Genomic DNA, 23908 nt, shown 5'->3' on the forward strand with positions numbered 1-23908 from the left:
GACGTTTGGTCTTACTTAGTAGGGAATGAGAACAATGGGGGATTTCTGAGCACTGGAAAGTCATAACCATGTTAAGTGATCAGAGAAGCATACAGGCTGGGACAGGCTCAGGCCCTTTTTGGTGAAGACTGCAGGGGTCCAATTAGGTATAATTCAGGAGAAAAGGAATTTAAAGCACATTTCTGGCCTGGAGTCCAAAGCAATTTCACACAACACGAAGCTGATTTTTTTGACCCTGTCACCTGCGTGACAAGTGGGGAGCAGGTAGTATGAGCCAGAAGGGGAAGAAGCTGGAGTCATGAAGAGCAGCTGGAAGTGTAACTATCACCCAAGACCTGAATGTGGTGAATAAGAATGAAAACAGTAACTCATGGAAGTTACTAGGAGCTATGAATTCTATCACTTCATTGTAGCTCTCTCTTTCATGTAATTTGCTATCATCTCCAATCCGCAGGTGAGGAAACAACCACAGAGAGGTTGTTTCCAAGGTCACAAGGTAAGGAGAGGAGCCAGGATTTGAACTTGGACGATCTTAATGCCTTATCAATTACTAGACAGTGCTACCAAACCAAACGGGGGCACGTTCCAGAACACGGTGGCAGTAGATTACAATTACTCAGATACTGATGTGATATAGAAAGATCATTATTATGTTTTCCAAGACATTACACTGAGTTAGATTCCATTTACATTAGAACTTACTGTGCAGTTGATTACACTTGACATTTTGGGGAAATCTGCTCTAACTTTGGGTTGATAGTTCAAACACATAATAAAATTAGGAAAACCCATTCCTAGAAGAGAAGCGCTGTGTTCTGGAAGCACCATGTTCTAGGCAAGCCTGACTGTGTAGCCACGTGAATACTGGTGTTCAATAAGACGACGCAGAAGTGAAAGGCACTTCTGTGGGCAAAGCTACCCAAGGACATTACCTAGATACCATCTCCTATAGATTTCAGCTGCGAAATGGTTAACATTTTCATTTCAATCTGAGTTTTTAAAATCCATAGTCATTCTCCTAACTCATCAAATACACGTGCACACACACACATAAACAGAGAAAGAGCAGAAATTTTGATAAAATGGCAACAAATTTGCAAATCAAGGGGAAGAGTATACAGGTATTCTTTTTTCTGTGCTTGCAACTTTTCCGTGGGTTTGAAATTTTTGAAGTAAATAGGTGGGTGCAAAAGACCCAATTATGACTTTCATAATGTGAAAAAACAGAAGAAGAAGGAAAATGATTTCATTTATATAGTATTTTATGAAGGCAAGGAGAGGATTTAATGAGCTTAGGAATAAAAAGAGAACATTATTTTGAACCATTTTTACTTTATTATAAAAGTTATAGAAATGTTTTTAAAAAGTTATAAAACAGATAAAAGAAAAAAATCACTCATAGTTTCACTGCAAATAGCCATTTTCCACCTTTTTCTCTATCATGAGGATTTTCTGGGGAGGAGGTTAATATACCGCACAGAGTAACTTACACTATTTTTAAAAAAATTAACTACTAAAGGAAACACACATTCACACGATCGGTTTTGGCCCAAGAGATAAGGAGTCCTCTGAAAGCTCTATTACCAGCGGTAACAACACAAATATGTTCACCGAATGATTAATTTGAGAAAAGCGATGCTCTATTACGTAATGAAGCACGAGAGGATATTCATAAAAGGACTGGAGCCAAACAAAAGCAATTATTGAATCAAAGTAAAAAGACAGACTGTGAGAATATTAATAAGCTAATCCGTGGTAAAAAGAATTTTCAGATTCTGCATGGCACATTCATACAAAGATAACTCAACCTTGAACTTAAATGGTTAAGGTTCATTAAAAGAGATGGCAAATACAAAAAGCGTTTTATAGAATCATGATACACTACACAAATAAAATTCTTGTTCTTATTTGGCAATGGGGGAAGGAAAGACTGCATTCCAACAAGAAAAACACGGACCACTGTGATTTCTTACAAACATAAACGTCATAGAATTTGAATGCCTGAAGGGAACAGAAGGTCACTTAGTCATATCTTCTATACAGAAGTTGCAAACTGGCAGATGCATTTTTGTGTTGGCTTGTATGGTATATGCCAGTGTTTCAAAATTTAAAATTTTTACAGGAAATCAAGATTTTCCAGGCTCCTCTGTTTCCTCCCCCAGTTCTACTGAGATATAACTGACATACGGCACTGTATAAATTTACGGTGTAGAGCATAATGATTCGACTTACACGTACGGTGAAAGGATTCCACAGTAAGTTTAGCTAACGTCCATCAGCTCATTTAGATTAAAAAAGAAATCTTTTTCTTTGTGATGAGATCTCTTTGCATCTACTCTTTTAACAACCCAGCTCCCCTTGAAAAGCTGGAAAAAAGGACATGCTGGCAGCTGTTTCCTGTAGACAAGCCTCCTGGGAGCCCCTGTACCCCTCGGCCTCCACCCCCTCCTACTTCCCCGTAAGCCCAGTCCACCTCGCTCACCCCCCTTACCTGCCTGGCCTCAGCGGGAAATGCGTGTGCAAACTCTGATGTGTAAAACGCTAGGCCAGATGAAGAAGGGAGTGAGGAGGGGAAGCAAGTAAACCTAAGTGAGTGAACAGTGAGAGACCCCAATATTCACACTGTACGTAGATCCCTCATCGCAGGTAACTGATCCACACACCGCGTGCACTTTCCTCACTACGTACGGAGCTGGGTGGAGGGGACCTTCCCCAGTGTAATGTCTTCTATCTATTAGCTTCCACGAAATAACCGGGGCACTTGGTCAGGAATACGAGAACTGCAAATAAATGAACTCCTAATATGCTAATGGCCTTGCCATAGTGTAGAAAGTGTAACTCTCTGCAAATAATTAACACAGTCGAATTCTCTCACAAGAAAAATTTCCTACAAAGAAAATAATTTTGATGTACACACAATTCCAATCTTAAGTCTTAACTTTTTGGCAAATGCGAATAACCACCTTTTTGTGGCTGTTCTCAAATGTACGTCAACCCAGAATCTCTTCCTGAGGTTTGTTTATCAAGAGGCTGGGCACATCTCACTAAAATGAGGCAAAAATGACAGCTATTAAGTCATAAACATGGCGGCCTGAGGTGGCCCCGAGAAATACTGCAGGAGTGGACCCGCCATCCTGACTGGTGACCGTGGCTGTGAGCAGGGCTCAGGACGACAGAACACAATGCTCCCGCACGGTGGGTACTCGGACAACAGCTGACGATTTATTCTGCCCCACAGAGCACGGAGACCAAGAAGAAATGAGACGCAATTTGCCTTGGTGGGCTTTTTTTTTTTTTCTTTTCTTTTCCATGCTCTGAAAATACTGTGAAATCCCTAGGTAATACCAAAGAGCTCAGTGAAGTCTGAATGATCGGACACTGTTCAATATCCACGAAGCTTTCAGACAGCTGAAGCTGGACTGTGATTAAGTAGCAATTTACACCAACAAACAACAACTTCTAAAATACTCCATAGTTTTGAGGGAAATCTTTCTTCCTTTTTGAACAGCGCACAGACGGACTCCGCATTAACCATGCGCTCTCTGAGTGGGTTTATTTCTGTACCTCCTTTTGAGGATCACTAATGCACTGGTTCCCACCGGTGGGTCATTCCTGCTAAGCAGCTGTCTAAAGGCACAGGAGGGCAGGGAGTAGAGGAGGAAAAGAGGCCTAGGTGGAGAGAAGGAGATGCAAAAGGTGGGACAATGGGAGGGAAGTGATGCCCAAACACCTTGCTGCTTCAAGTGCCGTCCACAGACTAAGCAGCACTTGCGAGCCGGTTACAAATGCAGAATTTCAGGCCCTACCCAGACCTACTCGAGTAAAATCTATATTTTAAGAAGACCCCCAGGCAATCCCTGTGCACGGTGGCGTTTGAGAACTCCTGTCCGTTGCAGGCTTTTTAATGTCGAAAGCAGATGAGATCTGGTGAGAGAAAATTCGGAGCATGTCCTTACCTGGGTGAGCCCGGACACACTACCACACCTGTCTGGGCATCATTTCCTAATGTGAAATGGAGGCAATAATAACACCATGGGGCGCCTGGGTGGCACAAGGAGCACCTGGGTGGCACAGCGGTTGGGCGTCTGCCTTCGGCTCAGGGCGTGATCCCGGCGTTATGGGATCGAGCCCCACATCAGGCTCCTCTGCTATGAGCCTGCTTCTTCCTCTCCCACTCCCCCTGCTTGTGTTCCCTCTCTCGCTGGCTGTCTCTATCTCTGTTGAATAAATAAATAAAATCTTAAAAAAAATAATAATAATAACACCATAAGGGGGTTGTTGTGAGGATTAAGTGGGTTGCCGAACAGCCACTTCGAAGATCTCAGCACTGAGTCGTTGATGTTCATGACTTTTTTGTTTTTAAATGCATGATGATCTTTTTAGTTCTAGGTTTAACAAATATATTATTTTAGAAAACCATTATTTTATCTATTGAGTGTTTTTAAACCCGTTTTCCTTAAGCAATCTAATCAACTCATTCCTAACCCAAACAGGAAATTGAGATTATATTCTTAAAATATGTTACAGACATACATAAATCATGGGAGAAAACACACTCATAAAATTCAATTTATGTGCACGAGCCTCTCAATCCTTAATTGCCCTAATCTCATCTCTAATCATAGATGCTATAAAAGATTTTTGACACTCTTTCAAATCCTGACAATATTTAGCCCTGATGTCCAGAGGCAAGAATGTGGTTAAGCTGGAAAGGACGTCTGTCTGTCCAGACACGCCACTGGTGGCCTGTCTTGGTGCCGTGGTTGTGTGCGGTGGACACTGAGCACAGGCGGAAGAGGAGGGACCGGGGGCTTTGTGAATGAAGCAGAAGCAGCAGTTCAAGGGCAAATCAGACTTGTACCAATATAAACAGTCAAAGGAGGACATGCTAGTGATGGCATAAACAGAACCAAACACCTGGTGGTAGCCATGAACACACACATGCAATTTCTGACTTTTCCATGTCGTCTACCTGCCAGGAACACTACGGGTCGGCAGAGGCCTGACCTTAGAACACGTGAATGGTGTGAGAGCTGACAGTGTGCACGAAGAGAGGGGATTTACTCTGCAAACAGATGTCACGGAGGGCAGTGCATGTTGAAGTTTCGGGGCGAGGACTGAGGGAGGCTGGTGTGGCCCTAAGGGTGAGGGTGACACACAGGCCTGGTGTGGCCTCCTGTAGGTGAAGCAGTCATATCAGGCCACATAATGAGTGACTGAGAGGGTTACTTTCAAAGGGTCTAAAAACCCCCCGTCACTCTAAAGATCCCTCTGGGAGCTACATGGAAAGGAGAGTGGCTCCCCTCCATGATCTGCCAGGCATAGTTTCGGGAAGAGAAATCAAAGCCAAGGATTTAGGCTTAATTGTGTGGATTCAAAAAATAGTTGCCAGAAATGAAAGCTATGACTTTGTCTTTCTTCCTTCTTTTTTTTAAACAAACAAAAAAATGTTCACTGAAGTTTTTCTGTTAAGAAGACTTTGTTATGCTGTGTCTCTGGAATAAAAAGAAAGAGCTTGCTCTGTTTCTCCATTCCCCAATGTCTTCCTCTTTGAAAATCAAAGCTTAAAAAAAAATAGTCTGTACGCAAGAAACCCAAGTTGGATTCACCTATATGTCTGGCTGGAAATTCACTAGGAAAAATACTGCCTTCTATTTCCATATAAATTTAAGGGCTATTTGTTCCAGTTCTTTGAAAAATGTCGTTGCTATTTTGATCGGGATAGCATTGAAAGTGTAGATTGCTCTGGGTAGCATGGACATTTTAACTATGTTAATTCTTCCAATCCATGAGCATGGAATATTTTTCCATCTTTTTGTGTCTTCTTCAATGTCTTTCAAGAGTGATTTGTAGTTTCTAGAATATAGATCCTGTACAGCCCCGAATCACCAAGGAATTGTTGAAAAGGAAAAACGAAGTTGGGGGCATCACAATGCCAGATTTCGACCTGTACTACAAATCTGTGATCACAAAGACAGCATGGTACTGGCACAAAAACAGACACATAGACCAATGGAACAGAATAGAGAACCCAGAAATGGACCCTCAGCTCTTTGGGCAACTAATTTTTGACAGAGCAGGAAAAAACATCCGGTGGAAAAAAGACAGTCTCTTCAATAAATGGTGCTGGGAAAATTGGACAGCTACATGCAAAAGAATGAAACTGGACCACTCTCTCACACCATACACAAAAATAAACTCTAAATGGATGAAAGACCTCTAGGTGAGACAGGAATCCATCAAAATCCTAGAGGAGAGCATAGGCAGTAACCTCTATGACATCAGCCACAGCAACGTTTTTCATGACACATCTCCAAAGGCAAGAGAAACAAAAGATAAAATGAACTTGTGGGACTTCATCAAGATACAAAGCTTCTGCACAGCCAAGGAAACAGTCAAAAAAACTAAGAGGCAGCCCATGGGATGGGAGAATATATTTGCAAATGACGCTACAGATAAAGGACTGGTATCCAAGATCTACAAAGAACTTCTCAAACTCAACACGGGAGAAACAAATAAACAAATCATAAAATGGGCAGAAGATATGAACAGACGCTTTTCCAATGAAGACATACAAATGGCTAACAGACACATGAAAAAAAGTTCAAAATCATTAGCCATCAGGGAAATTCAAATCAAAACCACACTGAGATACCACCTTACGCCAGTTAGAATGGCAAAAATAAGACAAGGCAAGAAAAAACAATTGTTGGAGAGGATGTGGAGAAAGGGGATCCCTCCTACATTGTTGGTGGGAATGCAAGTTGGCACAGCCACTCTGGAAAACAGTGTGGAGGTCCCTTAAAAGTTAAAAATTGAGTTACCCTATGACCCAGCCATTGCACTACTGGGTATTTACCCCAAAGATACAGACGTAGTAAGAAGGGCCATATGCACCCCAATGTTCATAGCAGCTCTGTCCACAATAGCTAAATCATGGAAGGAGCCGAGATGCCCTTCAACAGATGACTGGATAAGAAGTTGTGGTCCATATTTACAGGAATATTATTCAGCTATCAGAAAGAACGATTAACATTTGCTGCAACATGGACGGCACTGGAGGAGATAATGCTAAGTGAAATAAGTCAAGCAGAGAAAGACAATTGTCATATGGTTTCTCTCATCTATGGAACATAAGAACTAGGAAGATCAGTAGGGGAAGAAAGGGATAAAGAAAGGGGGGTAATCAGAAGGGGGAATGAAGCATGAGAGACTATGGACTCTGAGAAACAAAGTGAGGGCTTCAGAAGGGAGGGGGGTAGGGGAATGGGATAGGCTGGTGATGGGTAGTAAGGAGGGCACGTATTGCATGGTGTTATACGCAACTAATGAATCATCGAACTTTACATCAAAAACCAGGGATGTACTGTATGGTGAATAACATAATATAATAAAAAAATATTAAAAAAAAAAAGAAAGAAAAATACTGCCTTCTAATCTTTTTGAGATGTCTCCACTGGAAGGGGCTTACTGCCTGTTCGGATCATGTCACCCTGGGAGGCTGGGCTCCAGGTGGGCATTAGCTGAAAGCAGGGCTGCTCCGCGGCTCAGCAGGGAGTGGCAGTCAGGGAGCCGGCTGGCGAGCTCTGAACGGGATGGCTGGTGCTGGCCACACCTCTGCAAGGTGGCTGAGGGTTTCCCACACAGCGTCTCTAAGTGCTCTGCTACCACTGCTCAGCCTGGGGGACCATTCCCCACCTCCTCCTCACAGACTCGCATTTCATGGAGCAAGACCAGCGTCACCCCTGGTGTATCCTGCCCTGACTTCCCCAGGCAGGATACTCCACTCCGTCCACCTTGCCTTCTGCACAGCACCTACCCTCGGTAGTATGGTGGCTAGAACTATGGGAAGGCTCGTCTCCCCTGCAAGACTCGGGGCTTCTCAGGTGGGAGGCTAGTTCTTCCCCGTATCTAACTCCTCGTGACGCAGCACGGGCTACGACACACAGTGAACGTGCAGATCCTTTCATGTCGCTTTCGACTAAGAGGTGTTAATGAGCGTCCTTGCCACTTCGAGACCCCAAAGCAAAGGGGTTTAGAAAAACAGTGCAAGGCAGAAGGCTGAGTAAGTGGAGGGCCCTGACGGCAATGCTTTCCCAGATTCACCTATGTGGTTAATCCTATTTTCCTCCACTCAAGCCTCAGGCACAAAGCAGAACATGGAAATGCGCTGTATGGGCATCTGAGCGCTACATGAGGACCCAGAGCCTGGCTGGGATCCTGGCTCCATTTCCCGGGCTTATGCCTCAGGGCAAGGCCTCCTCGAAAATGGCAACAACACATGCAACCATCAGAAATAATCATGAGGAAATCTACAAAGACAAGTGGGAAGAGTTACAACAGCAAGGAAATAAAAGAAGAATATGAAGTGTTTACACATCTTGATTGAAGCTATATAAAAATATATGTGTACCTGCACAATAACTAGAAGGTAGTATGCTAATGAAAACAATTATATTACTGAATGAACTATGAGGAGTTTTCACAAATATTTCTTCATTATTAGTATTATAGCATATTTCCCATTAAGAAAAGAAAACAGGGGCACCTGGCTGGCTCAATTGGGAGAGCAGGTGACTCTTGATCTCGGGCTCATGAGTTCAAGTCCTACATTGGGTGTAGAGATTATTTTTAAAAAGTAAAATAAGAAAATCGGGACGAGGCCTTATAGGGATAACATGGATATCGGACATATGAATGATGTCTGTAAACTCCGGCAAATACATAACCACCAACTTGTTGTTGCTGTTCTTCCTGTCACTACCACCGCAACTGAATGAAAAATTCTTTCTAAAAATGGCATTAGACCACAATAGCCAAACTATGGAAAGAACCCAGATGTCCATCAACAGATGAATGGATGAAGAAGATGTGGGGGTATATATACAATGAAATATTACGCAGCCATCAAAAAATGAAATCTTGCCATTTACAACAAATGGCAAGCGAAGTCAGTCAGTCAGAGAAAGACAATTACCACGTGATCTCACTGATGTGTGGTAGTTAAGAAACAAGGCAGAGGATCACAGGGGAAGAGAGGAAAAAATGAAACAAGACGAAACCAGAAAGGGAGACAAACCATAAGAGACTCTTAATCTTATGAAATAAACTGAGTGTTACTGGAGGGGAGAGGGGTGGCAGGACGGGGTGGCTATGTGATGGACATTGGGGAGGGCATATGTTGTGGCGAGTGCTGGGTGTTGTGTAAGACTGATGAATCACAGACCTATACCCCTGAAACAAATAATACATTATATGTTAATTAATTGAATTTAAATTTTTAAAAAATGGCATTAGAGACACACACCTTTCTAGATTTATAAAGCCTGTATATTCATAGTCCTTGGGCAAGGCAGACCTAACATATATAAAGCTTTAAAAAAAATAACACATATACTCTAGAAAGTTTCCTTACTTAATCAGTCCAGCTAACCTCCTGGAGATATGAATCCCTTCTCCCCTAAGAAGCTCAAAGCAGCTCCCCTTCCCAGCCTCACACAGAACAAGGTGAGAAGAGACCATGCTCTCCCTGGCAAACAAGGTTCTGGGGGGAAGGGGGTGTCCCGCTAGAGCTGACGGGGTAAGAGGACAGCTGGGGAAACCATGACTCCCGATGCAGAGCCTCCTTAGTTATGCAGAAAGTCCTCAGCTCTTCCTTCAAAACCGCCTAGAAAGGTTGCTTGGTCTTGGCAGTTTCATAGCGATATTAAAAGCAATTCTGAGATTCTGAGGAGTGCTGTGGGGTGAGATAGGCTTACCCCTTGTCCACGCTGGCATGGACGGCCGCAACAACACCTTCCAGGACCTGGAGGGGGTCCCCCGACCCACCGAGGTCAGCACTGCCTCCACTGTGAAGGGAGAGAGACAGAACCAGTTCAGAAGAGGGCTCGACCTCAGAAAGCAGCGTGGCATTCACACTCAGAGGCAGCCAGCTGGATTCTGGCAGAGGACACTGCCAGCTCATAGCCATGCAGGGTGTATGCAGTCTGCGAGTGCTAAAGATATGGAAATGAAACATTTTCTGCCCTTAAGGAGCTCATAGTCTAATATATGCTTCTTTTCCTATCAAGAAAATAAAATCTACTTGCATTCTGTCATTTAAAAAACATTCAATGGACATTCAAAGCGATTTTAAGCATTAAATATATCATCATCTATAATTCTCCAGATGGACTTAAAAAAAAAAAACCACCTAACATTTACATGGTACTTACCAGGTACAAGTGCTTTACATACATGCTATCATTTAGTTCTCAGCAGCCTACGAGATAGGTACTATTATTATGCCCATTTTACAAATGTGTATGTCTAGGACTCCACTGAATTTTGAAAAAGCAATAGAAGAAAAGAAGTTTTAGGTGAGTTTTCTGACTAATGTAAGTGATATGATTTAAATCAACTGCTGGATTCAGTTCTTTACATGCGTTTGTTATTTTATACCTACTAAATTGTACTAACTCTTTAAAAGGTAAATGTTATGGATGTTGTCAATAGCAATCTCCTCTCCTTTGAAAAGGAGGTAGATGAACTCCTGAAGTTCCTTTCCTCCCACTGCAGAAAGATTTAATTCACATTCATTGAACGTCTTCTGTGTGCTAAGCGTCACGTTTATTAGATAAGAACCATCTCTGCAAGTGGAACTGGGCTCAGGGAGAGAGAGAGAGAAGTATAATTTACGTCAGCATTTTATAACTGTAAAAATATCACATCATATTTTATTTTAATTATTCATGACAATGTGTGATTTTTAGGAAATAAACTAAATTCGTCAAAGCACTAATCTTTCAAAATGTTTGTTTCTGTAAGGCTCACCTGAATCTTCATTTACAAAACAATAAAAAGACAGCTATGATCAAAAGGTGCAGAACAGGACCAAGTGTCTGTCTTCGTCTGAGAGAGGACAGCGGGCGGCTCTCACAGCCACCACCACCGCCACCAAAACATAATACGCTAATAATAAAACAAAGCTTTATTAATTTGACGTTCGTTATTTCTTTAAAAATGTTATGATATTTTATTTCTCTGTCTCTCTCTCCCTGTCTCAAATTACCAGATACCGCAGATCATTAAGGTGAAAACTGTATGAGGCTGGGGTAATTAAACTGATAAAGGCTCATTTGATTTCAGTTCAGCTGTGGAAAACTGACATGCATTTAATCAAAAAGTTCCTCAAGAGCAACGCAGAATTACAAAGAAGCCTTAAAAGGAGAATACATTAAACACAACCAAATCTTTCAGCCTAATTGCATTATTCACAGAAAGCACTTCATGCCTCATTCTTTTCTGAGCTTAACTTTCCCCCTCTTCGCTAACCCTCCCGGCTCCGTTCCCACAAAGGCACGGGCACACTGACATAGAGCTTCTCCGTTGTTGGTTTCATGCCATTAACTGCAGGTAAATAAAACTCTAAGACACTTAACAGATGTCTAACTTTCTCAGTAGATGATTAACCTTGCCTTGTGTACTCCAACAGGAGCTTCTGGAAACCATTTTGTCCTTTCTACCAAGAAGGGGAAGTCAGAAACTCAAGAGCTGAACATCCACCTGGGGTCCCAGGACGGCCTGATACCCGGCTTCCTCCTGCAGCGGCCATTTGGGCCTTTCCCTACTTCAAGAATTATTTGGGGGCTGAGGGGAGAAGAGGGTCTAGCCGGAAGTTAGTTTTAGGACATGTTACACACAACACCAGTGGTGAAGCATTTTCATGGCTCTCCAACTCTGAGAAATCCCACGACTGTCTCTCGCTTTTATAAAGCCCTTCATTGTTTATAAAACGCTTCTACATACATGGTATTTTTCTTCGTTACTGTGAAAGGAGAGCTACTGCTGGCGAACTATCACCTCAGGTTTCCAACGACTCTTCTGCAGCTTACCTCAATGCAGAAACGATCTTCCTTACTGCGCTCCGCACCACATCCTTGGGCGAGATGTCGAGAGGGCCCACAGCCACCTGCAGCAGCTGCTGAATCATTCCTAGAGGCAGGCCATCTAGACACATGGCCACAGCTTGGTCATGAAGTTTCCCTTTCTCTGATCGGGACAGATCATAGAGGTCACCGTACTTGCGCAGCGTTTCCTGCAAAGATACGGCATGCGACACCTGAGTATCAAACAGGAATTCAGTGTGTCTGCATGTCCGCAGTGAAGCATGTTTAGAAGATTCTCGAACCCCACACTGAACAACAGGCAGTGGTTAGTAAGAGCTTGGGCTCCAGGGACACCAGGCTTAAGGACAGATCCTTGCTTTACCATGTAGTAGTCTGTGGGCCTCCAGTGCCTGCAAAATGAGGACGAACACAGAGATTCTTGCGAATAGGGGGTGTTGTAAACATTAAATGAGAATATAAAAGGCCTCTAGCACATCAGGCCCAAAGTAAAGCTCATGAAGTGTAAGTTTCTCTATTTTCATGACTGGGCTACAACCACGTGACAGCTCAGATCTACGAGCATCAGCTGCGCAAACCCTGGTAGTACACATGTGTCACCTGATTTAATGCTTCTAATAATCCTTCGAGGAATTTTAATTAGCTCCATTTTACCAAAAAGTAAATTGGAAACCAAAGATGTAAAGCAGCACGCCCAATCACACGGCTAGCAATTCAGGGAATGGGGATCAGAATCCGAAGACTACATCTCCCCGCCCCCCTGCCACACAGCCTGCTCCTCCGATAACGTCTGTAAAAACGAATGTGACGACAAATAACGTATGAAACAGGCCACGAGCTGCTGTTTCTCATCATACCAAACATGGTCACTTAGTGTTAAGAATGCTTTCTAGGTTCTGTGGAGTTTCTCAAGTAATCTTGCATATGCTCTCTTGTCTTTCAGATCCATCATGTAAAATCCAAAGAGTAACTAGATAGTTGATACTGAAGAACTGCTGTTAATTTTCTTTATTGTGATCATGGTGTAGTGCGTGTTTACATGTATCCTTTAGAAACAGATGTGGAAGTATTTACGGATAAAGTCAAAAGATGACCGGGATTTTCTTTAAGATAATCCCCAGGAGCGGGGTGAGGGAAGGTGGGAATATGCATGAAGTAAGAGAGGTCATGTTCTGACCATTGGTGAAGCTGGCAATTGGGCACAGGACACTTCCTTTTACTCTTCTCCCCATCGTGAAACTTCTAACAAAAGAAAATGCCCGTGAGTGCCACACAGCAGCTACTCGTGTCCGTCCTGAGCAAGAGGGAACGGAGGCACCTCAGGATAAAGGCCGCCAGTTTAGACTGCACTCACCTAGGGTACAGGGGATCTTTCACCGGGTGTATAACTTAAGAGGTTAAAATGAAGGCCTGAACTTAAAAGGGACAAATGTGTGAGGCTGAAAGTGATTTCCAGTGTTTGCTATGAAAAGCACCCGAATAAAAGAAAATAAAGTCCACTTCAGGAACCAGAAGAGTCTGCTATTACGGACCATCCGTGGTCTGACTGACCGGCATTTGCAAGCAGCCACTGGTACCTTTAAATCACAGCCGAGATGAAACAAATGGCTGTTTCTGTTAACAATCCCCTTGGCCTCACAGATGTTACTCTAGTCACTCAAATGCAATACTTGTTCCAAGGAGAGGAATGGCAATCCTCCAGATTTGGGCACAGTATATTTAATTTTAAAAATAAGACAAGTATTTAATTTTTTATACTAATAAGTATAATCACCTTTACCTGAAGAATTCAAATTTTAAGGGTAAAACTTCTCATAATTATGGATTATAGCACTGTACATGTCAGTAGGATAAAATCCGGATTGGTAAAGCCAATTTGTTCCCTGCAAAGGCTTCTCTATGGCTTGTACATCATTTAATTGTGATTCATTAGACAGGCTAATAGCACTGAAAATACAAAATGAAATAAAACTGCTATCAAACTTTCGAATTCTTCCCATCATCTTTTCCATGAGGGCTTTGCATTTATGTGTCTCATACAAATTTTGAAGTCTTCCATTTGTTCATTATCTGAACTGCTCTCCACTGACCCATCTTTCTATCAGGAATAGTTCTTTACAGGCCAAGAATACAATTCAATCAACATGTACGGTTTGAGAAAAATAAAAGCGGAGATTAGTGGCCACTTACAGCTTCATTTACCACCAACATTAAAGGGGCAAATGAAAAATTACTTAGACATCTAAACATTGTTTTCACCTATATGAAACCATTTATTTATTGATCTGTCAACTTTTCTATTATGGGAAAGAATAGCTAAAACTCCCTTGGCTGGAATGGTACGGAAGAAAAACTACAAAAGCTAGAGGGCTTCCCCCAGCTGTCCGAACACACTGGGCCTCACGTCTCCTCATGGGCAGCGGTTCTGGACGCTCATGAGAGTATTCTCTGAGACACCACGAGCATCTCAACTGGAAACCAAGCAGGACAATTTTACTAGCCAAAACAATTCATATCAATAATAAAATGATATTGGAAACATGAAATATAAAAAAATAGGTAAGTGCATATAACTAAAAGAAAAAAAAAACCTATTGAAGCAGGCACGGATGGCTCTTTCTGAAATTTTTCTGAAAATTAAGGAGAAAAAATATCCATCATTTTTCAGATGAGATAGCAAACACCTACCGGCTTGTCGAGCTTGCAAACCACTGTCCAATGCTTTCTCAGCTTCAGTGACCACTCCTGCCCCCAGGCACCCAACCTGGGTTCAACCCAGGGGTCTTTCCCCCCCTCCCTCCTGCCTCGTCCTTGCCAGGGATTAATCCTGATAAGCGGTCTCAACTCCTTTTCAAAGAACTGAAAACCGAATCGACAATCAAGACGCAATGAAGAAGCTAAAGGATAAAGGGTTGAGGGCCATTTTCAAAGACCTCGGCAAGACTGAAAGCCCTAGCAAGACCACTGGGATGGCTTGCGAGGAGAAACGGAAGCACGTACTGATGTTATCTGCGTGAGCGAGCGTGGGGAACAAGCTTTCATTTCATTACCTGCTCACTAGTCTTCAGAGAGACAAGGAAGCTGTGGTTGAGGGTTTCCAGGTGAGCGAGTGATTTCTCCAGATGATTCAGGACGTCTGCGTAGGTCATTTTCGAGTCACTATCTTCTTGAATGTCATCTTCCGAACTTCTTTTCCGCGGCTTCTCAATAAAATGTTTGACTGTCTGAATAGTCTTCCTAGTCATCTCTTTACGTGCTTCCACAGACAGCTTCAACACAAAAAGGGATTGAACGACAGTGAGACGACCCAGCCCCATGTTATCAGAGCCGGCATATTTAACAAGGGGTTAGTGAGGCAGAGAGAACCAAAGTGAAATGTTAGCATACAACTTTAACCAGTGAACAGGACTTTTGTTATATTAGCTTTTCTTCTGTGAGGAAAACAACGTGATGGACCATGTGCGTTATTAAATTAGTAAATATGGGTTTTTTAATGCTAATATGCAAAAGTAGGTGGTGATATGATGAAACTAGCATTCAAACAGAGTACTGGTTACAGTGAAAAAAGGAGGAGTCATTTCTACAATCACAATGACCAGTTTTGATAATTTATTACAAGGAAATAATTAAAAAGAAGAAAATAGCATAGGCATGAAGATTTTTAACTGGAATATGACTATAAAACAAAACCTCAAAAGCAATCTAATTGCCTGAAAATAAAAGATATGGTAACTTATGATAAATTACTAGATAGAACATTATGCCATCATTAAAATTAGAATTATAAAAACAGTATAGCAATTTGGAAAGTGCTTATCATAAAATGTTAAATTTTAGGAATCAGAAATCATAAAACTGTCTATACCGTGCTGAAAGTCCAAACTAACCCTGTGTGTATGGCTGCGCACACACACACACACACACACACACACACACAAATATTAGTGACTGTTAATGTTAAAGTGTTGGGATTATGAGCAATTTTGTTCTCAACTTTCTAAATTTTCTATAATAATGTCACATTCACTTCTTTACCTACCAAGTATTTACTGAATTCTGATATGTGACATTTTGTTAGGTATGCAGGAGTCATTTTTCTAAAAATATTAAAAATATTAAGCTTACTTGGCCTCAACTCTAAATGTAACCCATCTGGACGGAGGCACCATATATCGGTGAGCCATGTTGGGCCTTTTCAGGCCCCACTGATTTGTGCTGCTTTGGACCCTAGATTTAGCCTCATGTCAACTACTCGAGCACATTTTTACTACAGTCTTAAAAAGGGCATTGTGTTAATTTAAATAAATAAATAAAAATAAAAACAAAGTCCTAGGGAAAAAATCTTTTCTTTTCTATTATTTCTTAAAATCCGTTACCGTGTATCTCTGGTTATTCTGAAAAGTACCACAGGCATCAAAACATGGCGTCAGTGACCGTACTAGGAGGCCAACCCCTCCCGACCTCGAATTCCCCACCAGCTCCCTCCAAGTCCTTCTGCACAGAATTCATGTTGTATAATGCAGACGGCTGACATTTTCTTCACCCTCTATTCATATGGGTAAAAGGTAACTTTAGGAAAGCACTATTTCCACTCAATCATAACTAAGTGTGTGCTCTGCAAATGCAGCTCCCAGTAAGCTTTGCAGCCGATTGCTACTCCAGCCCTCATGGCATACGACAACATCAGAAGCCCCCCCGACGGACAAGTATTCCTTACATTTTTCTCTTCCCTCACACACACTGCGAACTCTTTTCTGCGGTTGAGAAATAGATGATAATAGAACTTGCATGGTTCACAGCCCTCCTTACTTCGCCCATCATGTGGATGGGAAGACTGAGCCCCAGGGAGGTTGTGTGATATGCCAGGGTTCCTCTAGTCAATGACAAGAGTAAAAGCCAGCATCCAGGTGCCTTGTTATGGAGCCGGTGCCGCCCTTTCCCCGCACATCACCCAGCTTCCATGTTGCCGTGTCTACCTCCTCACAGGCTCTAATGGAGCGATGGTAGGTGCACGCTGTGGACACGTCACAGAAGCAAAGACAAATAAGAACATGGCAGAGTGAACTCTTCCTTTCTAGTCACTCATATTTGTCTCCCCAGGAAAGACGGGTTTGGGGAATATTTGGATACACCAGCTGGCCAAATGTCTGTTCTCTCCTAGCCTATCGAGGGCCGTGGGAGACTTTCAACCACAGACTGGCGAGAGAGTAGGGACAGGGTGGGCAAGTCACACGTGCAGGGAGCAGTGTCCTGGGAGGAACAGCGGGTCTCCATGCCCTGGGACAGGTCTAGATGTGGTCCTGGTTGTCCAAGGTTTAATGTGCCATTGTCAACCAACCCTGGCATAGCTTGTAAGTAGGAAAAGCACTCACCTCAGATAACCTGTGTTTAATGTTCACTACTGGGTGACTAGGCAACTTGACAACATGCTTCGAGCCTTTGTTTCTTCTGTGTGAAATGGGAAAAATGTCATCTACCACACTATGTCACTTTGAGAATTTAAATGAGATAATATGTAAAAACAATCAGCAAAATGCCTTACCCATCATACGTACTCAATAAATGGAAGCTGAATTTTCATTTGACCAACTGATACAATACACAGGCCATCTTCTACCGGTTAGTGTTATCTTCCTCATCAATTTGCCATGTAATCCCTTCCAGAAAAACCTTTTCATAAGCTTGGAAAATTCCTTATTATGGTACTTCAGGACTTTCACAAGCTGCTTCCAAGCGAACCCTCTAGTCTCAAATATAATTGTAGACCCCACTCTAAGCTCCAAACACAAAAACTTTTCATCACTCCCTGGTGTCACCTGGTATGTTGTCTTAGCAGAATGCTCTCTTGTCTCTTCTTTGCAAGGCACATTCCTGCTCCTGTTTCAATACCGAGACACACACAAGTCATCCTGGACTCATCTGTTTCTTCAGACTAGCTAGTCCATCAGCAGGTCGTCTGCCCCGACAGCCAAGTGCATCACCCACCTGCTTATATACACGAAGCCTCTAGCTGCCCAGCAACACCGAGTCTAGGCCTCACACTGACGGCCGTGCTTTCCTAGAACCTGCAATGGAACGGCCACAGAATGGCCACTAGAGGCAGGTGAACTTCCTGGGAGTTTAAATTATTGGACCTCATCACCAGTGTCATCAGAAAAGGTCACCCCACCACCCCTTATTTTTAATGATCTTTCAAAATAACTAAGTAACCCAACCGTTACTAAGAATATAGAGTGTAAACAGATGTAACCCTAAATTAATTTTCCTGAGGGAGCTGGGTACTGTAGAAGAGGCAGAATGATATTATGATAGAAGATATAAGGACTGGGCATTTTGCTTCGTTGGACACTTAAGCTTTTCACTCTTTATAAAAACAGGTTTATCACTGAAAGATGATAGGGTGAGATCAAGAAATACAAGTTTCAGGGCGCCTAGGTGGCTCAGTTGGTTAAGCATCCAACTCTTGATCTCAGCTCAGGTCTTGATCTCAGGGTCATGAGTTCAAGTCCCACATTGGGTTCCATGCTGGGCATTGAGCCCACTTGAAAAAAAAGAAAAGTTTCACACTGAGTAAGCCTAATAGAACTTATTTTCCTTAAACTCTTCCATGAGAGAGAAAACAAGCAGTAAAAGAAAAAAAGATTGACAAAATGTACCAGAGTGAAAAACTGCAATTTCTTCACTAACTCTAGTAGCCACTAAGTACTTATTCTTAACCTTCTATTTTGAAGCCCATGGCATTAACACATCATTCATACACATATTTCTATAATGAGCAATCAAAGACTTTGTAAAACTATTCCCTGACAGCAATTAGTAACTATTTTTTTTAAAAATGCAGATTTTGTAAAATAAAGTTAAGTGACTAAATTGTTCTGGTACTCAACAAGTATGTATTCAGCATCTATTTTGTAGGCCCTGTGGAAAAATGAGAGAAAACATGAGCCAGGCTCTAAGGAATCATATTCAGCATAGGAAATAAAATGGTGGGAAGGGGGAGAAACTGAGTCATCCCTGACAGCCATGAATCTTACTGGGTCTACCTTTGAAGTACACCCAGACTCACCGCAATTTCCCCCACGTTCACGGCCACCCCTCAGTTCTAAGCCACATCACCTCTCTTGTGCTGCGATGGCTCTAACTGGTCTCCTGATAGGGCAGAGAGCCCAGTGCTCAGCAAGCACAAGCATTCCATGGGCCCCACCACAGTGGCCAACCCCCTTGCAGCTACCACGAGCCACGTTCCAGCCAAGGAAATCTGAGAAGAGATACATTTCTTTTCTGAGCCAAGGCAGGATATGACCCCCACGCAACATTATCCGGTCTCCGTTCCTTCCCAGCCTGGCGTCGAGGAGGGTGCAGGTCCAGATGGCACCACTACGAGACGGCCGAGCTTCCACCAGCCTGGAGGCTAAGCGGCTTTGTGGTAGAGAGCCCTTTACAGTCTCTGACTGGGTTAGGTGCATGAAGGAACATTAACTTTCGTTGTGTTAAGCTACTGTAATCCTGGGGCTAAGTGGGTACTCCAGCATTACCCAGTAGCAACGTGATATTTTAAAAACATCAATCTGACCACGTCACTCCTCTGCTCAAATCTATTTAACAGCTTCCCAACTCACTAAGAGTAAAACTCAGCGTTCAATGCCCTATGAAGCCTTCTAGGAGCTCTTCACCCCACACCAGCCGTCTAATCCTTCTTCCTCCCTTTCTCTACACTCTCGCTCCACTCCAGACAGATGGACTTCCGTGAAGCCCCTCTGTGCCTTTCCACATGTTCCCCATGTGAGATGTTCTCCAGGTATCCTCACGGCTCGTTCCTGAGGACTTGGCACAAATGCCACCTCATCAGAGAGGCCTCCCTGGACCACCATAAAAGCTAGCATTCCCTCCCCCTCTAATCGGTCTCCCTTTCTCCCCCTCCCCTTACACTGTGTTAGTTTTTCCTCAGAACTGACATATTATGTTTCCATGTGCTATCACTGTTATATTCCTGGAACCCCAAACCCAGAATAGTGGCTCAGACATAACCACCCAATTTGCTGAATGTGTTAGTGAATGAATGGATGAATGACCACATTTTAAAAGGGAGAATAGCGGAAGCAGAGCTGCAGAGGTGGGAGAGCCCATGGTATTCGGTACAGGTATAACCACTGGGGAGCAAGCACTACAGTCAGAAAGAGCAGAGGTCTAAAGGGCCCTGTAGAAAATACGCCGGTTTGACAGGCCAAATGGTCTCTGTTACACAGTCTTTGGTTGGTTGGTTGGATTTTACAATCCTTTAAAATGATGTAAAAGCCAATCAGGGCTAAGGGCTATAATAAAAACAGGCAGGGGGCTGAATGTGACCTGCAGGCCAAGGCTGGGTGACCCCCTGATCTAAATATTAAATAGCTATGGTTGGAAAGGAGAATTGAGAATAAATTGTAAGTGGCTTTGAGTACCAGGCTGGTTACGGAAACCGAAGTACAGGGATTAGAAGCCACTGAAGGCAGCCCATATATTGGGGATTACAATTATATAAAAATGTCTTATTCGGTTCCTATTTAAAACACACCGTCAAAGCAATTATTTTGAAGAAAAATATGACACTGCAGGTATCTGAGTAAAAAATGTCATTCTTCCTCAAGCCTCCCTTCATCGGTCCCTCCAGAATCAGTTCAGAGTTCACAGTCTGGAACCATCCTTGAAATGCTCTCCTCCCCAGGGGATAAACCACTCCCGGGCATTCCTAAAGGGCTCTGTGCTTACCTCTATCCAAGAACGTATCACACCACATTCAAATTGTCTGGGTACCTGTACATCTCCTTGACTAAGCAAGGAGATCCTTCAGAGTAGAAACTGTGTTTTTTTTTAAATCTCTGTATTCCTAGCACCTAAACAATGTCCAGCACATCGCAGACAAACAGAAGATAGCTCTTAAATCACTCAACTCTGATCAACATAGGAGGGAAAAGAGAACCTTTCGAAGTGCAGTGAAAGGACATGTTCTCAGTGGGTTCCTAGAAACCTGTGGTCCAGACTGGGCCAAAAGACTCCAATTTGCACGGACTCGGCAGTGTCCTATTCCTGGGAAAAGGCCTTTGGAGACTAAAATTGCAAAAGGCTATTTTAAAGGGCCTGAAACAAACAAACGAACAAACCGGAACCCGATGTATGCCATGAGCACAAGGCCAGCTGTAGCGCTCGGAGGCCGTGCAGAAGACACGCAAGGACATTAAGCTTGTGATCACTTTGAGTATTCATTTGATACACATCCGGTGAATACATGCTGTACATTTGCCTTGGGCTGGGTGCTGGCAACACAGGCAAAATTAGATCAGGTCCCCGCCCCTGGGAATGTGAAAGCCTAGTTTGAAATACAGAGAAAAGACATGACAAAGAAGCATGATCCTTACAAAACAGCAACAGGGTAAAGAGAAGGCACTGTAGAGTCCTCCAATGGGGGGCTTTGTCCTGACTGGGAGGAAGCGGCTGGGAGGCTGGGAGACATCTGCCAACAGCGGCTACTCCTGAGGGGAATCCTCGGCAGTGAGGAGGCACGAGGACAGGAGAGGAATTCCAAGAGGCACCCGGTCAAAGGAGCACGTAGGGAAGCTGGGAGTCGGCTGGCTTGGCTGGAATAGAGCGTGCAAGTGAAGGGCCGTCAGGGAACGAGGAGGAACACGGCAGTGGTGACAAGATGGCGGGCCTGTCTGCCAGGCTGATGGGACAGGGCTTTACCACTGTGACTGGGAAGGTGTGAACGGAAGGAGCTTAAGCAGAAGTTGACAAGATCAGTCCTACTGTTTTCAGGTAATGGCTTGATTCAAAATTCACGGAGACAACTTTCCCCATCTATAGGTTCCTTCAGGCTGATCGATTTTGCTAAGCAGATACTTTTTTTTTTTTTAAGATTTTGTTTATTTGAGAGAGAGAGAGGGAAAGAAAGAGAGAGAGAGAGAGAGAGAGAGAACATGCTCACAAGTGGGGAGAAGGGGAGAGGGAGACAGAGAATCTTCCATCTCTCCCTCCTCCTTTTCAAGCACAGACACTTCCCCACTTATCATACGCTAGCCCTGTTCTTGGCACAGGAGATACAACGGTAAATTAAGACATGATCTCTACCTGAGAAGAACATACATCGTACTGGAAAAGCCAAACTCAAAAAAAGCACTTATACAATGTAACGAGTATAAACGAAGGATGTGGGTGCATCAGGAAAAACTGTCTGTCTTAGAAAGGCAAGAAGGTCTTTACAAAGGAGGTAATACCGGAACCAGGACTTGAAGGATGAGCAAGAATTCATGTGGACGAAGAGGGTGGGGTGGATTTCGGGCAGAGACAGGGAGCATGAGGACTTTAAAGAGGCGTTTATGAAAGAGAATGTTCTGTGCCTGTGACTCTAGAACCCCTGGGGGATAGAATACCCTCCCCCTCAACCAGCAGCTCACTACCTCAAAGAATCTCTGAGGGGCAGGGGGAGTGGAGGGGTGGGTGCAGACCAGCAGCTAACAGTGTATTTGGGAAAAGAGGAAGAAGCATTTTTGAAAAAGAGCAAACGATCCCAGGAGTTTGATGCCCTGCGGCTCCCCGACGCTCCCCTGGCCACGAACGGCTACACACCTCCTCCTCCAGTCTCACTCCCAGGCCAGACCCAGACAGTCACTGTTCCAGGGGCGAGGAGAAGCCTGTGGGGGCACGAATGGAAACTCTGTGTGTGCTTGGGCAGGAGACTGCCCTGCAGGGGAAGAGATGCAAAGGAGGGCCAGGGCTGGGGTCACCGAGGGCACCACGGTGAGGAACTTACACATCCTCCTTTAGGCCAGTGGTCTTCGACTGCGGTATGTGCGCCGGCATCACACAGAGCTTTTTTGAAAGGGACACCAGTGCGGATGGTTCTAGGGGACTCCATTTCTAGATCTTCACCTTCTCCAAAATCTGTCCTAAAACTGATCTTGAGAACACTCTGGAGGTCAAGGCGTCAAACCTATTCTCTTTCTCAGCTCCCCTTTCACACAGGCCTTGCTCCACTTACATAAGAAAGACATGCATCCCATTCTTCCTGAATCTGACTGCCACATGGTCCTGGAGTCTAAAAAGTTCCAGAACACGATGAAACAAGGGACAACTAAAAATACTGGCCTGTGACAGGACTCCAACAACTGGATGATTAATTTCTTTTTGCATGTCACAAGGTTTCCAGTCTTGTACTTTCAACAAAATTTATGAAAGATCTAATTGAGTTGTCAGTCGATAAATCATTAAAAATATTTTTTAACAATAGATCACGATGTGATTTTTTTGGCTGATAACTTGAAGGGCAAAGACCTGAGTGGCACTGCTATGAAGAAACTCCTTCACCAACCACTGTGAATGAGGTTTTTAAATATTCATATCTATAAAAATGTAAAATGGAAAGAACTGATGTTGATGTAATTTCAATCTAGCAATAAGTAACACTCATCGGAGGGCACATACACTAATTAAAAAGCAATGTTTAAAGCCCTCTGCATCTCATTAAGAGGTACATTTTATTTTATTTTATTTTATTTTATTTATTTATTTTTTTTTTTAAAGATTTTATTTATTTATGTGACAGAGAGACAGCCAGCGAGAGAGGGAACACAGCAGGGGGAGTGGGAGAGGAAGAAGCAGGCTCACAGCGGAGGAGCCCGATGTGGGACTCGATCCCGGTACGCTGGGATCACGCCCTGAGCCGAAGGCAGACGCTTTAACGACTGCGCTACCCAGGCGCCCAAGAGGTACATTTTAAATACAATTTCAATTTTAGGATTCTTATTTATCAAAAGTTAACACATCTATGTTGTTCTGATCAAACGCATGACTGAGGCGATAACTCAATACAGAATAATTTCTTTAAATATTAGAGCTCTATGGTCACAAGAAAAATTTTAAATGTTAATTTCTATTTGTGTAATTATTTTTGATGGAGAAATGACTTTTAAACAGAAGAATACTGCATTGTGCTAAAATTACGTGAAGGTGAACTACGAAACTCCTGGCACAAAAACCACTCTGCTCCT

At 43.2% G+C, this 23908-nt stretch overlaps 1 protein-coding gene across 1 annotated transcript in view; it reads right to left on the bottom strand.

The window, feature by feature from the left end:
• NBAS (NBAS subunit of NRZ tethering complex) overlaps positions 1–23908 on the bottom strand; it is a 338079-nt gene that overhangs the window by 41512 nt on the left and 272659 nt on the right. The window contains exons 45-47 of the mRNA XM_040622888.1: positions 14936–15154; positions 11874–12076; positions 9759–9848 (exon numbers count right to left, since the gene is read on the bottom strand). Of these exons, the coding sequence (XP_040478822.1) occupies positions 9759–9848; positions 11874–12076; positions 14936–15154 (512 nt within the window). The remainder of the gene's footprint in view (positions 1–9758; positions 9849–11873; positions 12077–14935; positions 15155–23908) is intronic.

This window comes from Ursus maritimus, unplaced genomic scaffold (assembly GCF_017311325.1).
Source record: "Ursus maritimus isolate PB19 unplaced genomic scaffold, ASM1731132v1 scaffold_6, whole genome shotgun sequence".
NCBI classification, from domain to species: Eukaryota; Metazoa; Chordata; class Mammalia; order Carnivora; family Ursidae; genus Ursus; species Ursus maritimus.